General features: G+C 35.8%; 4 protein-coding genes across 4 annotated transcripts in view; 1 reads left to right on the top strand and 3 right to left on the bottom strand.

Moving 5' to 3' along the window:
* Positions 1 to 4,205, bottom strand: part of LOC106143462 (oxidative stress-induced growth inhibitor 1) — a 35,878-nt gene extending 31,673 nt beyond the window's left edge. Inside the window, exon 1 of the mRNA XM_060951193.1 lies at positions 3,962 to 4,205. The gene's annotated coding sequence lies outside the window, so the exon portion shown is untranslated. The remainder of the gene's footprint in view (positions 1 to 3,961) is intronic.
* Positions 4,206 to 5,021: 816 nt separating this feature from the next.
* On the bottom strand, positions 5,022 to 8,372 carry LOC106143460 (interleukin-1 receptor-associated kinase 4). The gene is made up of 5 exons (XM_013345557.2): positions 8,357 to 8,372; positions 8,078 to 8,286; positions 7,581 to 7,747; positions 6,359 to 7,326; positions 5,022 to 5,890 (listed from the first exon to the last, which is right to left on the bottom strand). Exons 2-5 carry the CDS (start codon positions 8,248 to 8,250, stop codon positions 5,510 to 5,512), a joined length of 1,689 nt encoding a protein of 562 aa, XP_013201011.2. The 5' UTR covers positions 8,251 to 8,286; positions 8,357 to 8,372; the 3' UTR covers positions 5,022 to 5,509.
* A 510-nt stretch (positions 8,373 to 8,882) lies between these two features.
* LOC106143465 (ubiquitin-conjugating enzyme E2 T) lies at positions 8,883 to 10,977 on the top strand. Its single transcript, XM_013345566.2, has 2 exons — positions 8,883 to 9,275; positions 9,657 to 10,977. Exons 1-2 carry the CDS (start codon positions 9,014 to 9,016, stop codon positions 9,869 to 9,871), a joined length of 477 nt encoding a protein of 158 aa, XP_013201020.2. The 5' UTR covers positions 8,883 to 9,013; the 3' UTR covers positions 9,872 to 10,977.
* A 26-nt stretch (positions 10,978 to 11,003) lies between these two features.
* On the bottom strand, positions 11,004 to 13,097 carry LOC106143463 (kxDL motif-containing protein CG10681). Its single transcript, XM_013345562.2, has 3 exons — positions 12,875 to 13,097; positions 12,407 to 12,580; positions 11,004 to 12,320 (listed from the first exon to the last, which is right to left on the bottom strand). Exons 1-3 carry the CDS (start codon positions 13,012 to 13,014, stop codon positions 12,020 to 12,022), a joined length of 615 nt encoding a protein of 204 aa, XP_013201016.2. The 5' UTR covers positions 13,015 to 13,097; the 3' UTR covers positions 11,004 to 12,019.
* Between the last annotated feature and the right edge of the window lie 8,328 nt (positions 13,098 to 21,425).

Raw genomic sequence — 21,425 nt, forward strand, 5'->3', positions numbered from 1 at the left:
GCCTAAAGCCTTCCTCGATAAATGGTCTATTCAACACAAGAATATTTTTTTAATTCGAACAAGTAGTTCCTGAGATTAGCGCGTACAAACAAACAAACTCTTCAGCTTTTTGGAGGAGGGGTTGACCTGACCCTTTGGCAGGACGTCCTTAATTTGATCAAGATACGTTCGTCTAGGTCTTCCCACTCCGACCTTTCCCTCCACACTCTCCTTGTATATCTGCTTAGTCAACCTGCTTTCATTCATCCTCTCCACATGACCGAACCATCTCAACATACCCTTATCACGCTGTTCCTTATCCGGTCACTCAATTTCACACACATCATAGGTACTCTTTAACGCTCTCATTTCCACTGCATTTATTCTGCTTTCGTGCTTGTTTTGATCGAGTCAAACTCGCTCTAACCCCTCTGGTCGGTGACCGACGCGTCTACCGCAGCCCACGCCTGGATCTCATCGGCAGCTTCTCCAGCGTGGCAGCTCTGACACCTGCCGGCGTCTACAGTCGTCATCGCTCACAACATCCTCGAACCACTGCAGACTACGAACATCTCCAGTTCAGAGTCATTGGAAGACGACCTGGCATACATACATACATAAAATCACGCCTCTTTCACGGAGGGGAAGGCAGAGACTACCTCTTTCCACTTGCCACGATGTCTGCATACTTCCTTCGCTTCATCCACATTCATAACTCTCTTCATGCAAGCTCGACGGTTTCGGGTACTCTTAACCTGACCCTTTACCAGGACGTCCTTAATTTGATCAAGATACGTTCGTCTAGTTCTTTCCACTCCGACCTTTTCGTCCACACTCTCCTTGTATATCTGCTTAGTCAACCTGCTTTCATTCATCTGGCATTTGCAAGCTATTGATTGTCTTTCCACTTGCCACGATCCCTGCATTCCACTTCTTAAGCTTTAAATGTACAATACTTGTCTCAGTGAGATAATAAATACATACATATTATCAAGTCTATATCAATTGCGGGGTAGACAGAGCCAACAGTCTACAAAAGACTAATGGCTACATTTCACAAAGTTTCCCTTCTACGACAATGGGAAAGGTATTAAGTGGTGTTCTTAAGAAGTGTCGGGAACCACAAGGCACACATTCAGTTGCCTAAAATGTGCAGAGTTCAGGTGTCCTTACAATATTTTTCTCATCACAAGAGATTATGTTACAGATTATACAACAATTATTGTAACCGTGTGACATAAAGTCATGAATCAATCTTATGTCACATTGTCATGTAATAGTATTTTAAATTCTTCATGTTATAACAACATTATTGTATGAAAAAGTTGTATAAACATTACATTGTGTAATGGAATACATGTATTTGTACTACATATGTCCTTTGGTTTGTGTTAGAGGTGAGGTGAAGATCAGAAATAATTTTATGGCGACATCTATGCACTACATACATACATACATATAATCACGTCTATATCCCTTGCCGGGTTGACAGAGCCAACAGTCTTAAAAAGACTGATAGTCCACATTCAGCTGTTTGGCTTCATGATAGAACTGAGATTCAAATAGTGACAGGTTGCTTGCCTGTCGCCTAAAAGAAGAATCCCGAGTTTATTAGCTTATTATATAGTCGCCTTTTACGACATCCATGAGAAAGAGATGAAGTGGTCCTATTCTTTTTTCTTATAGTGCCGGGAACAGGCACACGGCACTAATCTATGCACTAGAAGTTAAGATACATATGTATTTTCACATATATCAAGAGATAAGGGAATGTTGTGATGTGAAAGAAGATGTAGTTACAGGAATAGAAAAGGGTATGTTAAGATGGTTCGGTCATGTGGAGAGGATGAATGAAAGCAGGTTGACTAAGCAGATATACAAGGAGAGTGTGGAGGGAAAGGTCGGAGTGGGAAGACCTAGACGAACGTATCTTGATCAAATTAAGGACGTCCTGGTAAAGGGTCAGGTCAAAAGTACCCGAAACCGCCGAGCTTGTATGAAGAGAGTTATGAATGTGGACGAAGCGAAAGAAGTATGCAGAGATCGTGGCAAGTGGAAAGAGGTAGTCTCTGCCTACCCCTCCGGGAAAGAGGCGTGATTTTATGTATGTATGTATGTATGTATCAAGAGATAATCTATCCCATAAGTGATAACCCTTACGGGATTAACAGAGCTAGCAGTCTCAAAAAGATTGAAAGCTCACATTCAGTTGATGGATGGTTTAATGATATGAGATTTAGTGACAGGTTGCTAGCCCATCGCCTACAAAAAGAATCCCAAGTTTATTATTAGCCTTTCCCTTAATTGACAAGTAAAGATACCTAAAAATTGCATAAACCTTTAGAATAGAATAGATTTATATTCAAAATTGGATACAAGGTATCAATTATTGACGTCACATAACTTAAATCTAATTATAACTACTACCGCTTCCAAAGCGCATGTGTAGAAGAAGCGGCGGAACAAACTACACTACAGCATTTTCATAGGACGTCAATTTACAAATATAGATCTCTTAAATCTAAATCGTGGGCGAATGCACATTTTCTACATTAAAAAACATGTATAAATGTAGAACTGATTATGTCAATACGAATATTACTTTACTGTATCATATGAATTTTATAAAGGGAAAAGACCACTCCATCTCTTTCCCATGGATGTCCTAAAAGGCGACAAAGGGATAGGCTTACAAACTTGGGATTCTGTTTTAGGCGATGGGCTAGCAACCTGTCACTATTTGAATTTTAATTCTATCATTAAGACAAAAAGCTGAACATGGCCATTCAGTCTTTTCAAGGCTGTTGGCTCTGTCTACCCCGCAAGGGATATAGACGTGACCATATGTATGTATGTATGGAAAAGATTATAACTATTGCTTAATTGGGAATTACTGTCTGGACTAACCTTGATATTATTGAATTGAGTTCTACTTCTTTCAATGTCTTGTCAGATCTTTGGGTAAAAATTAGGCTTAAATGTAATTCTCATAATTTGAATAATCAGTGACAAGTGCAAAGTTGACGTTATAGAAAAAAATCTAGAAAAAGCTGCAGTGTTGTTTGTTACTGCTTTTCCTGCACTGAGCTTTGGAAACTGCAGTAAACTTAATTTTAAATAATTAATTTCACATGGTAAAGGGTCAGGTCAAAAGTACCAGAAACGATGAAGAGAGTTATGAATGTGGATGAAGCAAAGGAAGTATGCAGAGATCATGGCAAGTGGAAAGAGGTAGTCTCTGCCTACCCCTCCGGGAAAGAGGCGTGATTTTATGTATGTATGTATGTTATTTCACATCAATCAATGTTGTGAATCCAAAAGATATGACAATTATTATGTGATGAGATGTTGAAATGTTCTATAAAAATAAATGAATAATTTGAATTTGAGTGTCAACTCCACCCCTATTGAGTGAGGGAACTGAACAATAACTAAGGCATATTATATTTTTGATTTGTAGATAGGTTTGTATAATTGATTAAAAAATTAGGACATTGTTAAAGTCATGAATGAATTTGTCATCCTAATTTAAGTTATAATGCAAATCAATGGTAGTTTCCAGATGTCCTCACACACAATGGGATAAAATACACCTTTCCTGAATGACAACTGAAAAGGTAGGTACATTACCCACCTATTATGTTATCAAGTTGTTGACATAAGTCTTCACTGAACGCCACACTTGCCGGCCGAAACGTAAACATTATCGCCTTCAAATACTATGTAACATCCTCTTTAAGAGCACAGAATGACCCTGCCAAGACATCTTTTATAACGAAATCGGCATAACAAATCAATAAATGCATAATTAACCGATTTAATAATACAGAACTACATCGCATAGAAACCTATCGATTTTTAAACCACTTTTAATGAAGCATTATAGTACTTAATTAGAACCGTCTCGAAGCGCGAAGGTTATCGTGCATGTATAAGAATAAACTAGTGCACAAATGCTGATAGGTGCAGAAAAAAAACTTACCATGAAATACTTCCAAGTTGGGGCCTGAAGGAAATGTTAATTTTGGGGTTTTAAACACTGTATCACTTATAATTACTAAAGCACTGAGTTATAATAACAAATTAACTTCACAATTTTCATGTAAATATTAGAACGATGATGATTTACACGGAATTATAGTGAAACGAGAAATTTTAGTTTCCGCAAGTCTTCCAACGTGATTTTCTCAGTAGTTTACTGTAGTTCTGTCGTTTGCCACCAGAGCCGCTACTATTTTATATTTTGTTTGTTTGACATTTGGTAAGGATGCGTTCTTTGCTGGTAATTTTATTTGAGTGTGTTCTTATTTGTATATATATAATATATGTATATCCTAGTCAATACTTCTCGTAAAATGACACGCGCAAAAAACAATTGCTGTTTCTCTGTTTTATTATGATATGAAACGGTATCGCGCGTCCCATACTACGGGGGCTGGTAAGGAAAACGCAAATTTCGTTAGGCTCAATACCTTAGAAATAATTATTTTTATGACTGCAGTTAAAAATTCTAATATTGAAGTTGTAAAATTAGTTTCAGTGAGTTAGGCAACTACATATGTATTTACAGATATTTAGTTGGAGACCGTGGGAAACATTATAAAAGTCAATAAAACACAATATTTTAAAATAATTCTATATTGTTTTGTATTCATATTTTGGTTTATTTTAGATTATAAATAAAAAATATGTTATAAATATCACATATATTTTTTAATATTAGTAAATATAGACTTTACAATACTAAAAGAGTAACAAACTATATAATAAAAAATGTTTATATAAATAATAATAAAAAAATAGTTTCTGTAAAAATAAACCCTGTGGCTTTATGTCCCGAACGACAATGACACAAAAAGCAGTTACAGTGTGGAAGCGAGCCGAATTAAGGATCTCGTCGAAAGAATGATACTAGTAATGACTTTAAATATCACAGATTATTAAACCACTGCACTACTAATTGACCGAACTTACCAATCAACTTGGACAGATTTTTTTTTATAGGTAAATGTATATTTGTAACGCGATAACTTTCGAACCGGTGGTGGTTCGATTTTGATACAATTTAAAATATATGTAGGATTTTTTTTTTTTTTTGTATACTAAGATTTTACTGTTGGTATGAATTTTCCAATTTTAGTTATGCTATAAATTGAGAACAAAATGTAGCGTTGATGGGTATCTGCTATTTGATACAGATAAGTATATGTAGGATTTATCAATACAATTTCCGAGTTCGTTCATTTAATAGGCAAGGTAGTTTTTGGGATATTCACAATTTTGTAAAATATGAAGGGGTGTGCTGTATTGATACGGGAACCAAACCAAAAAAGTGTCGAACCACTCAACAGTGGCTCCGGCGATGTTTAGTCGGCGGCTGTATTTATGCTCCGTGACAACTTTCTTTGCGCGATTTAGATTTTTCGCTGCTATTTGCTGAGCGCGTCATTTTCTTCGCTATGATGGACATTTGGCGTGTGACGTTAGTGATGCCGTCACATTCTATTAGGAAAAAGTCCTATGTTAAAAGCTACTTCAAAATATTATTCAAAATATCACAGACTACATCCATAGACGGCCTATCATGTCTATTCCGTTCCAAACACCTCACCGCTAACCCGTACACATCACTCGCTTGCTTCCAGTCCTTCACCAACGGATCCAACAGTCCGCTAATATCACCGTCCTTACAATTCTCTTCAACGTAATCCTTTATATTCATTTTCACATCCACTAAAATCGGTTTCAGTCCGGTAAGAAGTTCCAGGAGGACGATTCCGAAGCTGTATATGTCAATCTTCTGGGTTACGGTGCCGGAGAAGCCTTCCGGGGCCATGTAGGCGTGGGTGCCCATTAAAGTCGTGGTGAAGACAGTGTGCTCTACGTGTTTGGCCATCCCAAAATCGCATAGCTGGAACATTAAAAATGTATGATATTAATAAATGACCAAAGATGAAGATCTCTCTTAAGTTTTATTTTAGAATCTTTTGGATGGGTATTTATGTACCTTCGAATGTGTAGATATGGTCTTAATTGACTGACCTATCAGTGAAAACAAAGTACAAAATAGCTGGGAATCGAACCCAGGGACTTCAATGCGCCAGGTATTAAATTCATTAATTTTATACTTATTTTTTTGCAATGTAGGCAATAGACATTCACCCATAATATAGATTTAAGGTTTATATTTTTAAATTGACGTCTGTTAAAAATGCTGAAGTGTCGTTTGTTCCTCCGCTTCTTCTACACATGCGCAGAGCGGTAGTAGATATAATTATACTTATGTTAACATCAATAAGCAATACCTTGTATCCAATTGTGAAAATAAATGTATTCTACTAGGTCTTCAAAGTAAGGACTGATAAAATTTTTTCCTTACCTTTGGAACGTAATCCTTAGTCAACAAAATATTAGCACTCTTAACATCTCCATGCATATAATAATTCTTCTTCATTGAACTCTTTTCAGAACTTCCCACTTCACTACTGACTAATTTCTCAGTTTTGTGCACATACTTCAGTCCTTCTGCTGTGCCTAATATAATACCAACTCTCTGCTTCTCATTTAACCTTTTTGCAGCTAAATTCTGCTCCAAGGAACCTCCTTCAACATATTCGCAAACTAAACACAAGGCCGGACCATCTATTGAGTAACCAATTATAGGCACAATATTGGTATGTTTCAAATTTAACAAACTTTTAACCTCAGAATTGAAAGCCTTTATAGCGACATCTGGCTTCTCAGCTATATGCAAATCCTTAAATCGTTTCACAGCTACTTGACCGTAATTCGGATGGTAGCCTACGTACACTTCTCCAAAACCGCCTGATCCTATTCGGCCTGTTGGTCCGAATTGACTCGTGAAGAGCTGATCAAAGAATTTGTGCGTAATAGTCTGCAGATCTGTATAACTGAAGTGAACTAAATCTATGCTTCTGATTATAGAGTTATCTATCCTTGATATATCTGGCGATTTTCGTTCTAATAATGCTGGTATTGATAGATTAGAATCTTGTGTTGATGTCTTAGGTATTAGAGCGCTGAAATCGGGTAGATTCATTGACTCAGAGAATTTGATTAAATCTGGAGCCGATTCTAGTTTATGAGTTGATTTGTTTCCTATAGATTCTATAACTACTGGAATGTTTGCACTTGAGAGCATTTGTATTGTAGTGTCGTTGTTCACATTTGGTGTCATATTGAGGGACTGGTTCCGATACTGGTTTCGGTCCTGGTTTTTCTGGTTGAGTCCTGTCTGATTGGTGTCCATGTCTAAATTGTTGAGTAGCATTGTAATGCCTGGTATAGGGGCCGCTGGGCCTTTTGTGGGCCTGGGTGGTGCTGGCTCTGAAATGAATAAGTTAGGAATTATATTTTTAAATTCAAAGTTTCGCCATCTTATTCACATGCTGTCTGTAAATCATATATTTAATTTTAAATATGTCCACTCATGCTTTTCCAAGATTTCAAAAGGCAACCACCATGTGTACAAACATGTTGCTGATGAGTTTTTTTTTACATTTGATGAAGCATGTTGCTAATAATTAGCTGCTTTTTAATGTAAAGTTTTTTCTTATAATATTGAAGTTGTTGTAACTAACCATTCAATATCTCAGCAATGACATCAGCAGCTCGGTATATCTCAGCCTTCTTAATGATTTCCTTTAGGATCCGTAATGTTGGTCTGATCCTGCCAGACGTGCCCCATTCGTCAAATAGAATTTCTGCACATTTCTTGCCTGTTGTCTTTGCGTGTTCTTCTATCAATCTGTGTAATTAAAAAAATTTGTTTACTCAAAGATGTAACTGTTTGAAACATAAACATTATAAAACTTGAGGTTGCCTGGAGGAGATCGCTTATTGCAATAAGACTGCCTTTCGTATATTAAATCCCTAACGTAAGTTTAGGATGACTTTATTGCTATAATTTTATGTATAATATATATTTATATTCTGGTCCAGGATGGTATTTTAAAGATCACAGATTGAATGTTGGGCTGGCTGGAAAGCCAATTTGGAGCGAGAGGTTTGATAAAGTTTTCTTGGTAATTTTGCTATTGGTATGGTGTTGCGACATATATGTAAATTAGCACCTTACCTCATATGTTCATTATTGTACTTCAGGCCTGAGTTTTCATCCATTGGGTTCTTTGTTATGAGAGACATGACCTTTTTCCAATCACTATTGGTTTCCAACACGTCTGCTATGCGACAGAGCGGCGCTGTGGATAGTTTTCTCAATTCCACATCTTGATTCACTTGTAACTCCATAATTTTTGATAATTAAAATGGCTAAGTGTAGTGTCACTAGAAAATTAAAATGATCTTTTTAAGGTAAAAATTTTACAAAATAAACAACTTATAATTAATAATCCACCTTAATGTAGGTACTTAGGTAGATACTACGACTGACACGAAGATTTGATACACGAAGTCAATTTAGCAATGTTACTAAATAAATGACATTTAAACAGAAAAAAAGGTTGATCTTCGCAGATCGATTGTGATTTTAAAGAAGATATGGAAATCTCTAAATCACGGCAACAGGAACAAGCCAATTGTCAAAATTGTCACTTGATGTATAACTCCATTTTACGCAAAGAACATTGAACATCAAAATTTCAGCCACCACCACTGAAGATGAAGATAAGCCTAGGGCCTAGGGCCTAGGGGCTTATCTTCATAGGAGGCTGAGATAGGTCTCAGCCTCCCACTGCTCTGACCAAATGGAATGGGCGTGCGTGTATTCATTCAGTGATTAATTTAACAATTTCAATTAAAATAAAAGCAATTCAGAACTAGTACCGGAAATGTGAATATCTATTGCAGTTATGCATCCTCTGCAAAGCAGTCTGCTATTTTGTGTTGAAAGAAACGTTAACATAATCAAATCAACTTCAACTCAAGCGACAACGGCAACCAGTTTTGTATCTTGTCAATCAACGTAATCGCGCAATTTTTCTTTTAATATATATATTTAGAAAAAAATCTCACGAGTGAAAGTTTGTTGTTATTTACTTGAGAATCAAACAACATGGCTTCCGTTCCGGCAGCCCGAAGTGCTCGCTTGGCTCGCGAAATTTTGAATTTCGAAACAAGGCCGCCATGGGGTATTTCTTGCGTACCAGCTGAAAAGGATAACTTCGATGTGCTCATTGCCACTTTGAACGGGCCTAGAAACACTCCGTATGAGAACGGCAAGTTCAAAGTGCGGATCACAATACCTGACATGTACCCGTACGAACCGCCTCTTGTGAAATTCGCCACACCTGTGTACCATCCTAATATTGACAGAGGTATTCTAATTTTTTTTTATAGTTATCTATCCCTTTTCAATTTTCATCTTAAAAGAAAGTATATTACACATACATACATAAAATCACGCCTCTTTCCCGGAGGGGTAGGCCCTACCTACCTCTTTCCACTTCGCTTCATCCACATTCATAACTCTCTTCACGCAAGAAACAAAGAAAGTTATTTAAAAGTCTATATAGAAGTAGAAATAAGTAAGTTAGCAGGTTCAATCTGCTTAGAATATGTCTGTGTGAAATTTTATGTAGTACCCATTCGCTTTTTATCTACCGCCTGCAGTCCAAATGCTAGTCCATACTTTTGTACGGAATTCTTATGTGCCAGCCATAAACCAATTACCTGAGAAACCAATTTATTTGTTAAAGGTGGTCGTATTTGCATGGACATGCTGAAAATGCCTCCGAGGGGAGCCTGGGTGCCGACAATCACTCTGGAAACTTTACTCGTATCACTCCAGACCCTATTGGCTAATCCTAACCCTAATGACCCTCTGATGATGGACGTAGCCAACGAGTATAAGCAAGACAGAGATCAGTTCATGCTAAATGCTAAGTTATACACAGAGAAATATGCCGTTTAAAAGTAATTTTTTTCCTTTTTTTCTCTACAGAAGAGAAACAGGTGATATTTGAATCTTTAGTTAAACAATGTGTTTGTTGTAAAATACATTTAAAAATAAAAATATAGCTAATAAAAGGGAAAGGGAATCACAGGTATGTCAGACTGGTGTAATAGTGAGCAGTCTAGTTTGACTCTCAGACATTCTTAATATGTGATGCCATAGAATTACTTTTACTTTTGATTATAGAAAAATACATTTTAATAAATTCTTAAGGTAGTGAAATGTAGTATGTACTGAATTTAAGTAAGTAACATAATTAGTTCTACATTCATTCATGTTTTTTAATGTAGACAATGAGCATTTGTCCACGATTTAGATTTAAGAGATTTATATTTGTAAATTGACATCTGCTGAAAATACTGCAGTGTAGTTTGTTCCGCCGCTTCTTCTACACATGCGCTTTGGAAGTGGTAGTAGATTTAAGTGATGTGTCATCAATAAGTGATACTTTGTATCCAATTTTGAAAATAAATCTATTCTAAATTTTTGTGTAAAGTACATTTTAATTGTTTTTGTGATTGGCCTGGGTCTTGGATGTTTATCTATATAAGTATTTATTTTAAAATATTGTATTGTTGAGTTAGTATCTCGTAACACAAGTTTCCAACTTACTACGAGGCTAACTCAATCTGTGTAATTTGTCTAAAAAAAAAAACAAAAGTTAATGCATTTCCAAGACACAGGTGGGGTCTTTCATATGCATAAAACAAATTTAATGGTTATACATAGGTAGAAAAATGAATACAAAGGCCCCTGAATTACTGAATAATTAAGAATAATCAGAATTTTGATTCATTTCATTTCATCATTGCCGCGTGGAGTCCTCCACATATAGGCCTTTCACAAACTGATCAGTTGAATGCTTTCGAAGTCGTTTTTCGAGAAACTACTTACATCCTATTTTTATAGACATTGATATAATCATGCTTCGATACCGGAGGGTTAGGCAGAAACTACATTCATATAATAAAAATATACAACAAAACAGAGAAAATAGCTTGCACTGAAATTATTTTTTGTAATAACTAAGAAAATTTTTCAAATGATCACATACCTATTTAGAAATAAGAAAACATTATAATTAAGTTAGATTTTATTAAGAATTAAAATAAGATTACTGTACAAGCTTGTTTTTTTTTTAAACATAGACAAAGAATAACTTTTGGTAACTATAGCAGATACAATACTATAATATATACATATTTGTAGTAAATAATCAAGGAGTTGGGGCACCCCTGTGTATGGTAAGCCCATCCAATCAATGGTACTGGTGTTCACAACCACAAACTACAAAATTACCCCCTTCACTAAACAATATATAAGTAAGTTAATTGTAGCTATTTTACATAATAATTATTATTTGCAATTTTTATTAAGATTGTCTGTGGTCGAATGATAAGGTGTTCGGTTTTAAATCCCGCCCCAGCCATGTACCAATTACTATTTTCGATGTTACGTAAATTTGTTTGAATACCAACCGATGCTCTTTACGGTGAGGGTAAACATCGTGAGGAAACCTGCACATTCAGGCAACTGTTTGCATAGAAGGGCGAAATGTGAACTCAGCCTAATATAATACTCTTAGCACAGTATAAGAAGTGTGGTCTCAGCCTAGGAATAAATCCACCGACCAGAAACAGAATGTGGGACCTCGTGAATTAATACAAGCACATTTCCAATGCATTTTCAGAGGCCAATAACTCCTAACAATCACTAAAAGACTTTCATATTGCGACACCACGCATAATATTTTTAACAATATGTACTCCTTTAACTGAATTCATTATATCTGTAGCGGGAGCGATGTTTCGGCTCGACCGGAAGTACTTCCGCCAGGCTAGGTGTTATGCCTGGGGAACCGCGCGACAAAGGATGTGTCCGAATCCGGAAAAATGTTTTTTTTTTACTGATAGCGTTGCGTGATTTTATTTTTGTGTCATGTTGCGTATAGATGTCGCCACATATCAAATTTCACAATATTTATTTATTGAATAATTGTCAATAATTATGAATAATATAATAAATATTGAAGTTATTGTTTTGAATAGCAGAATAAGTCAGACCTAAAAGGTAAAGCCAGGGGCCAAAACTGGATCCCTTCAAATTTCATCCCGTGTCTGTACTGCTGTCATCCCCTGAACTTGCACTCTCAGTCTCCGAAGAGCTGCTGCCTTTCACCTTCACAACTTCTACATTATTGTTACTCTTATCGTTACTATTTCTATTCTCCTTCTTCTTCTTCTTATCATCACTGGCAGTGGGTTTCAAAGTTTCCGTAGAGACGGTTGCCACCATTTTGGTTTCGGCCTGTACATCCGGTGGTTTGTCTACGTCTTCCTCGTCAATTGGTTTGCTGTTAGCTATCGATGTTGCTATGGCGTGCTTGTATGCTTCAGGGTATTGTGTGCTGAAAAATTTGATAGAATTTATAAATAAGAATATAAATAAGATAAATGGATGTCTGGTCAATCATCAACAAAATATCCTTGTTACCTTAGCTTAGTTTTGATAGCCCGTATTTTTTTGAATATAAACTCAAGGTCTTTTTTCATATCTAGAAGCAGTTGTGTATGTTTCTTGAATTCTACAGATGCAGCGCGGAGACGGCTCGCAGACAATTGGTTACAATTTGTCAGCATTTCAGTAGTTTTTTCAAATCTTTGTAGCCTGGGAATTGATAAATAATTTATGGTTTAGCCTGGCTTATTGCTACCACAATTTTTAAGGTGGATTGGAAAGTCAATAGCGTCTATAAACCTACCTACTCTGAATCTTTGAATGTAGAGATCTTAAGGTGTGCAGAATATTGTCAGAAAAGAAGACAGTGAGTGTTATTTAGAGAGTAATTATAAATAGTTATAGATGCTTTCAATAGGTGCTCGTCGTGGGCAAACGATTTATCTTAATTAATAATGGTTTTTTAATTTGAACAATTAATAGAATACATTAAAAGGTGCTTACATATTTTTTTGCGCACGAATAATAGTTTCGACGTCAGTTTGGTCCACCATGCCCGCCAACCCTTGCACAAATACTTCGGGCGCTGAGTAGTTTTGAAAGCATTCTATTGAAAAATCACTCTCTGGAGTGTCGTTTGCCATTTTTCCACTAATTAATGGATAAAAATACAATTTTATAGTTTGGTTCTGAGATTGATTTGTTTACTTAATGTAAGTCACTGTCAGTTCAGTCATCATGACAAATGTCATGTAAATTTTGCGTTTAATATTTGTACAAAACCAATTTGTTAATCAGTCTTTGGAATATGTAAATATCTTTATTTTATTCAATTTATTAAATTATTAAAATATCAAAATCAGGTAGGGGACGGTTTCCTGATTCGATCGATTTAAAAAATATATAGACTTGTCATGCCATCTATAATAGATAATTACAGAGTAGTTGAATTAGAATCCAGACTTTAAAAATTAACCTGATTTCAAAAAATTATGGTAGCAAGCAATAGCAATCATTCTATGCCTGTTTTCTAAATGGCGGAAATCTCTATCTGGTAGTCAGAAGTTAAACTTAAACGTATTTATAGTTTCATAATTGTGATGAAAGATGGAGTTGTTTTAAAAAAGGAAGAAGTGTTACAAGAGGAAAATAATGGCGAATTATACAAATCTTTTCCCACGAACTGCGGCCGGACTTATACCGATACTTGACAAAATGCAAAAAATTCCTTGATAACTAAAAAAAAAACAAAAATGATGAATGGCACATGGTAAAAAAACAATCGGTGTTATGGAATAGTAAAATGTTTGTATTCATTTGAATCTATTACTAAATATGGTCTTTTAAATAAACTTGAATTCAAAATGCAGGCCACAATTATACATTAGTTTTCTGTAATTTTTCCAACCTCTGTTTCAGCCTCATTTGTCTCACTTGATGAATCGACTTCGGGAACAGCGACTTACGCCTGTACCTTGCTAAAAAGCTTAGCAGATTCTGAATACGTACTGCGACAGTATCATCGTCGTATGGATCTCTCACTTCGACTTCTATATCATCCTCACCTAATTGTTTGACTACACACTCAGCTCTTTCGCATCGTTGAAAAAGGGCGCGCAGAACAACATGTACATCATCTTGGTCAGTTACAATTGTATCGTACAACCTCAAATTGCTGCTTCTCAATTCAGTTCCCGAATCTACATCTTCATCGTTCCTCAAATCGGTTCTGCTGCATCCGCATCTCAACTGGCCACTCTCACTCCTTTCGCAACCGCAAGATTCTTCTCGATTGCAGCCACATCTTAAAGCGTCGCTTCTGCCACCGCCACATCCACATCGTAAAGATTCGCTTCTCGGACATCCACAGGTAGGGTTTCTCTTACAACCACATCTTAGGGCGCCTTCGTCACTCCTGCTGCATCCGCACCTTAGATCTTTATTGTCGTCTAATTCTTTCTTATTATCAGTACACCCAATTCTACCACATCTCGCTAAATCTTTAGCGACTGCTTGTATGAGTTCTATTAATATTTTATTCTCATACTGTATTCCATACTCATCCGGGTCTTCATATATTTGCCCATTTGGTTTACGTTTAGGAGAGGCTTCGTTTTCTTGATTATCACCTCGATCAGGCTGTTTTACCTTGATTTTCCAGTCTTTTAAATTATTGCCGTAATGTCTTCCATGTACAGTCCAGATAAGAGCTGCGAAAATGATGAGTTTCCAGAGCATTTTTCAAAAACTTCGAGACTATTGGTCTTTTGACTAAGTATAATTCCCATTATATATAACCGTGTGTGATTGGAATATTAATCGATTAAGCGTGTTATTGATGATTGAATCAGGTGATGCTACTTGATAATTGCGATTATTTTCTTAATTAGAAAATAGATTGCGATCAGAAAATAATTAAAAAAATTTTTGCAACAGGTACTAAACTGGATTTACAAATTCCTATTGTATCTGTGAAATTTTAATTTTTTTTTATTGGAAATTGATTGACAGTTTTAATTAATACATACATACATAAAGTCACGTCTTTATCCCTTGCGGGGTAGACAGAGCCAACAGCCTTGAAAAGACTGATAGGCCACGTTCAGCTTTTTGTATTGATGTTAGAACTGAGATTAAAATAGTGACAGGTTGCTCACAATCCCAAGTTTATAAGCCTTTCCCTTAGTCGCCTTTGATCCATGACATCCATAGGAACGAAATTGAGTGTTCCTATTCTATTTTTTATTGGTGCCGGGAAAATAACGATATGAATTATACCTAAAGACCACATGGTTTCTTAGGTCTGTAAAAATAACGCTCGAAATTACTAACAACGTTGAAACGAATGTGATTTCGCCAAAGCATTTAAGACACCGAAAGAAACCTATTCTGACAAGAGAGACAGAAAATATTTGTAAGAGAGAGTGTTTACAAAAAAAATAAAAAGAAATGTAACGTTTTGAGAGAGTGACGGGGAGGTCTGAAACTGTTTTGGATGGTAACCGGGGAGAAACAACTCCATACTGGAGAAACGATATCCCCTGAAGTAGGTGTTCATTTGGTCACATTTATATCCCCTGCGGGGCAGACAGAGCCAGCTGTCCCGAAAAGACTGAATGGCCACGTTCAGCTAGGTATTTGGCTTAATGATAAATTGAGATTCAAATAGTGACAGGTTGCTAGCCGATCGCCTACAAAAGAACCCCAAGATTGTTAGCCTATCCCTTAGTCGCCTTTTACGACATCCATGGGAAAGAGATGGAGTGCTCCTATTCTTTTTTGTATTGGTGCCGGGTCAAATAAATAATGTTTAATTTTATAACATGCCATTATAACATAGATTGTATGTTGTATTTGACTCATCAAATTAAGTTTAAAAATACCTGTGTCTGTGTGAAAAGTTGATCCAGACTGAAAATATTGGAATGTATTGAAGGAGAGGTAGCTTAGTACATTCATTAGTGGACGAAATAAACTGCTAAAAAAGAATAGTTGTGTAATAGCCGAAAACTGTTCTCATGAAGATACGACATCTTTATGAGAACAGTTTCCGGCTCGTGTTGAAGCGTGTGAGAGATTATTTAAACATTTCGCAGCGTGGGGTAGTTCCTTGTGGGGTAGACAAAGTCAACAGTCTTGAAAAGATTGATCGGCCACGTTCAAACCAGAGATTCAAACTCAGGTTGCTAGCTTAAAAGAAGAATCTAAAGTTAAAGCCTATCACTTAGTCGCCTTTTACGTCATCCATGGGAAAGTCAGCGACGAGCTTACACGAGATAAATTATTATGCATGTGAATGAAAATTTGAATCACAATTCCATTATTTAACCTAACAGCTGAAAGTGGCCTTTCAGTTTTTGACTGTTGGCTCTGTCTACCGCGTAAGGGATATAGACGTGAGTAGTCACGATACATAAAAATGTAGGTATGTATGTGAATGACAAGTACAACAGTATGCAAGAATAGTGGCAAGTGGAAAGGTGTAGTCTACCTACATAGGGCCTGATCTTATATGAGGTAATTTTTTTTTTTTAAATATAATTACTAAAGCATTATGTTGGCAATATTTTTCTAAGATTAAGTTATTATATGAGGTAGGTAATTATGTGTGCATACCTATATTAACTTTAGACAGTTACCGATATCATTTAACCTTTAAATTTCTGCTACACGGCTAAAAAAGGGTTAAAAAATAAACAAAAAAATCTTGCATCGTATTTCTGTGTAGTCTTTATTCAGAAATAGCATAACTCCTTTCTTAAAAACCTGAAATTAGCCCAATCGGCATCACGAACCGCCTCAAATCGGATCTTTTCCTTCCTACAATCTTCTTTAGACTTCTAAAATTGTCGACACCACTTCTTCTTCTATTTTCAATCACTCGAAACTTGTCCAAACCTTTCTCGTAATCTTCCAACGGTCCCCCGTCATCTTTCAAATCGTCGTGATGCGCAAACGCTTCATCGTATCGTCTAGAAAACAACCTGCCTGGATCTATACTCCTTCTACCAGATTCCTCGTACGAATCAAGATCACCTTTCCGTTTTCTGTTCTTAACTAATACATCTTCTATAAGCCGCTGTTCTTCCACGATGCCAGCTAAGTCGAATCTGTCGTTATGATCCCCAAAAGTCACGTCAGGACGCATATCCGTACTGACAGCATATTGACATAATGCCGGAGTGATGAACAGAAGGAAACTTGTAATTATGTGGAGTCTGAAATTTTATAAGAATAAATTACAGTTATGACTAAGGTATGACTAAGGTGCCGTGTGGTTCCCGGCACCAACAGAAAAAAGAATAGGACCACTCCATCTCTCTCCCATGGATGTCGTAAAAGGCGACTAAAGGGTAGGCTTATAAAACTTGGGATTCTTCTTTTAGGCGATGGGCTAGCAACCTGTCACTATTTGAACCTAAATTCTACCATTAAGCCAAATAGCTAAACGTGGCCATTCAGTCTTTTCAAGACTGTTGGCTCTGTCTACCCCGCAAGGGATATAGACTCGACCATACGTATATACATATGTATGTATGACGACGTTAAAAAAATGACTTTTGGTTACCTCATTTAGAAAAATATTTATCTAAGCACCTTACAAATAAATTATATCAACACAACCATGATAAAGTTAATAATGTAACTAAAACACGTGAACAGTTGACTTTGTGGTGAAATGCGCAATCAGAAATCCAATTTTATGCTTTGAAAGGCGTCGTAATTATAATTTGGAAATTAAATGACTGCGTCGGGCAACACTCAGTTATTTCTCGTTAATTAGTTAGCGCTTGTGATCGGCTGTAAATTTAACTTTTCACTGTTCAACTTTCCATTCCGAACGCTTGGGGAATATTGAGCTAAGGAAAAGGGAAAACTATAGGACTTCTTGCAGAGTTTTATTCGGTCTGTGTTATATATGATATGATGTGTATGAAGCGAAATATGTATGCAGATATCGTGGCAAATCAAAAGATGTAGTCTCTGCCTACCCCCCGGGAAAGTGGCGTGATTTACATGCATACGTACTTATATATGTACAATCTGGGTTAGCAAAATGAAAAATTAAAATTTTTTATTCATTATTATAGGACATTTCAACATCAGTTAATAAGTAATTATCATACCTTTTGGTTTCACCATATTGGTTGACGTCAAAATTAATTACTTTAAATTAAGTCTACTGCCGCTTCTTCTAAAAAAACTGCACTGCAGTATAGAAAATACTTTCATAATAAATAATTTCAACTTAACAATTACCTAAACTCAGAATAGAAATGTGGTTGACAGAATACATTGTTATGATTAATCGATTTAATCAAAATCTAAATAATATCTAAATATATACATCCTAATTGTAAATTCAAATATACTCGTAGTTTATCAATCAGCAAAATGCAAAGTTTTTTGATCTGTATGCCCCTAAACTTAAAACTTAATTAATCAAGAATCAAATGAAACAACCCGGTAGCCCAATTGGCATGAGAGTTTAAAAAACTTACGCAAATGCCGAGAACCACACGAAACACGGTCCATAACACATCTCAAAAACTTACTTTGGGGCTAGCTCGATCTGGATTTTTACGATATTTAAGTATTATTTAGAATAGAATAGAATAGAATAGAATAGAATAGAATAGAATAGAGTAGAATAGAGTAGAATAGAATAGAATAGAACAGAATAGAACAGAATAGAACAGAATAGAACAGAATAGAACAGAATAGAACAGAATAGAACAGAATAGAACAGAATAGAACAGAATAGAACAGAATAGAACAGAATAGAACAGAATAGAACAGAATAGAACAGAATAGAACAGAATAGAACAGAATAGAACAGAATAGAACAGAATAGAACAGAATAGAACAGAATAGAACAGAATAGAACAGAATAGAACAGAATAGAACAGAATAGAACAGAATAGAACAGAATAGAACAGAATAGAACAGAATAGAACAGAATAGAACAGAATAGAACAGAATAGAACAGAATAGAACAGAATAGAACAGAATAGAACAGAATAGAACAGAATAGAACAGAATAGAACAGAATAGAACAGAATAGAACAGAATAGAACAGAATAGAACAGAATAGAACAGAATAGAACAGAATAGAACAGAATAGAACAGAATAGAACAGAATAGAACAGAATAGAACAGAATAGAACAGAATAGAACAGAATAGAACAGAATAGAACAGAATAGAACAGAATAGAACAGAATAGAACAGAATAGAACAGAATAGAACAGAATAGAACAGAATAGAACAGAATAGAACAGAATAGAACAGAATAGAACAGAATAGAACAGAATAGAACAGAATAGAACAGAATAGAACAGAATAGAACAGAATAGAACAGAATAGAACAGAATAGAACAGAATAGAACAGAATAGAACAGAATAGAACAGAATAGAACAGAATAGAACAGAATAGAACAGAATAGAACAGAATAGAATAGAATAGAATAGAATAGAATAGATTTATTTTCAAAATTGGATACAAGGTATCACTTATTGACGTCACATAACTTAAATCTAATTATAACTACTACCGCTTCCAAAGCGCATGTGTAGAAGAAGCGGCGGAACAAACTACACTGCAGCATTTTCATAGGACGTCAATTTACAAATATAGATCTCTTAAATCTAAATCGTGGACGAATGCACATTGTCTACTATTACTATTTAAGTTTTATACAGCTGAACGTGGCCTTTCAATCTTATAGACGTGATTATATGTTCTAGACCACGTTCAGCTGTTTGGCTTGATGATATTATTGAGATTAAAAAAGTGACAGTTTGCTTGCCCATCGCCCAAAAGAAGAATCAGAAGTTTATAAGCCTATCCCTTAGCCGCTTTATTGACATCTATAGGAACGAGATGGAGTGGTCCTTTTTTTTATTGGAGCCGGGAACCACACGGCGGTCACGGTCGGTTTACCTTTTTTTTTTAATCAGCTGTCAAGATTTTGGTTTCATAATCCAGGCTTTGTCCTATTCTAGGGTGGGTAACACAAACAATTGTTTGAAGTCGTCCAACAAAAGGCCTATCAAAGGATCAAGAGAATCGTAAAAAATAATTACGTGTAACCGAACGCATTTAGCATCAGCGCGCAATTAAAATGGCATCAAGGGAACACACGTTCGTGGCGCCATCTGTTAGCGGACGTGACGTCAGAACCGCCATTTGCATTTTTTTTCCCGCCAACTGCGTTATAGAACAGCGCGTCGGTGGTCGAACGGAAAAATGCCCCGTAGTAAGGCGTGTGTAGGTACTGGTTCAAATCCTATCTTGGCCATGTAACTATGACTCTCTTTTGAGTTATGTATAATAGTTTGAATACTAACCGATTCTCTTTCGGTGAGGGAAAAAACCGTGAGATAACCTGCACATTCTGGAAAATGTAAGTGTATCCATGATCCAATACGGGTTAGGTTTCCCTATAATTAAACCGAATCCAGGATCATGGTCAAAAAGGAGACTCTGGGCTCCTCTCTAGAGAGGTGAAGATGATACCGGTACTAGCGCCGGTAGGACGAAGAAGAAGAACCGCGTTATACAATTGTTTGTGTCGCTTTTTATTATGCCATGAAACGGGACAGCGATAGTTTTTCGCGCGATAAAAACATCGTCGCGTGTGTGGCATTGGTTAGTAAACAAACTAATGTAGAGGCTCATTTCATGGCCGACATGACATCAGTAGGATTCCAACGGGTACATTTTTTGAGAAACCGCAGACGCTCGTACTGATTAAACTTCAAAATGAAAATAATTATATTATTTGTGCTTTATATTATCTAGTACTTAGGTACTCAACATAGAACATTATAAATTCACGTTGTAACTATTGTTTTCCAGCCAGGGGCGGTTTAAGCGCCACCGGCCATCGATCAAATGAAAATTATTTAATTGTCTATTAGCCATAGACAATTAATTCAGTGGCAGTATGCCTCGAATAATAAACGTTTAACATACCTAACAGGAATATTATTTATTTGGTTGATGGTTTTAAGAATAGTTTTTTTTTATTGGAGCGGTGAATGCAATCAGAAAATCACTTTTATCATGTGTTTGTGAATGAAAACGGTGTTATTAGTTAAAAAAGGAATATAAGTAGATCTTTAACTTAACTAAAATTTTTGCAGGTTTTCCTAATTTTTGTTGTTGTGGAAGTTTGGAAGAGATTCCTCGAATAATTACATATTTCTTAACTTGCAACTTAATCGTCGAAATCACAATAAAATCGTATCAGTAGTTTTTTGAGGAGTTTTTAAAATCGATGAGGTAATAATGAATACTAAGTAATTTTAAAATTCCCATGGGAACAAAACTCCGTGTAAAAGATAATTATAATCAAAGTTGGCATAACAAATGTTTGTAATGTCTTGGGCTTATTATTTTAAAATCATAATTTTCCAGGATATTCTAGTAAGTATTTAAAAAATACATAACACCTTTAGCACGTGTTCATTGTATGTTAGCGCACTTGTATAAATGGAGACATTTGATCAAGTGGTTTGGTTCATGTTGTTAATAATTTATTCCACGATGTC

This window comes from Amyelois transitella, chromosome 24, assembly GCF_032362555.1.
Source record: "Amyelois transitella isolate CPQ chromosome 24, ilAmyTran1.1, whole genome shotgun sequence".
NCBI classification, from domain to species: domain Eukaryota; kingdom Metazoa; phylum Arthropoda; class Insecta; order Lepidoptera; family Pyralidae; genus Amyelois; species Amyelois transitella.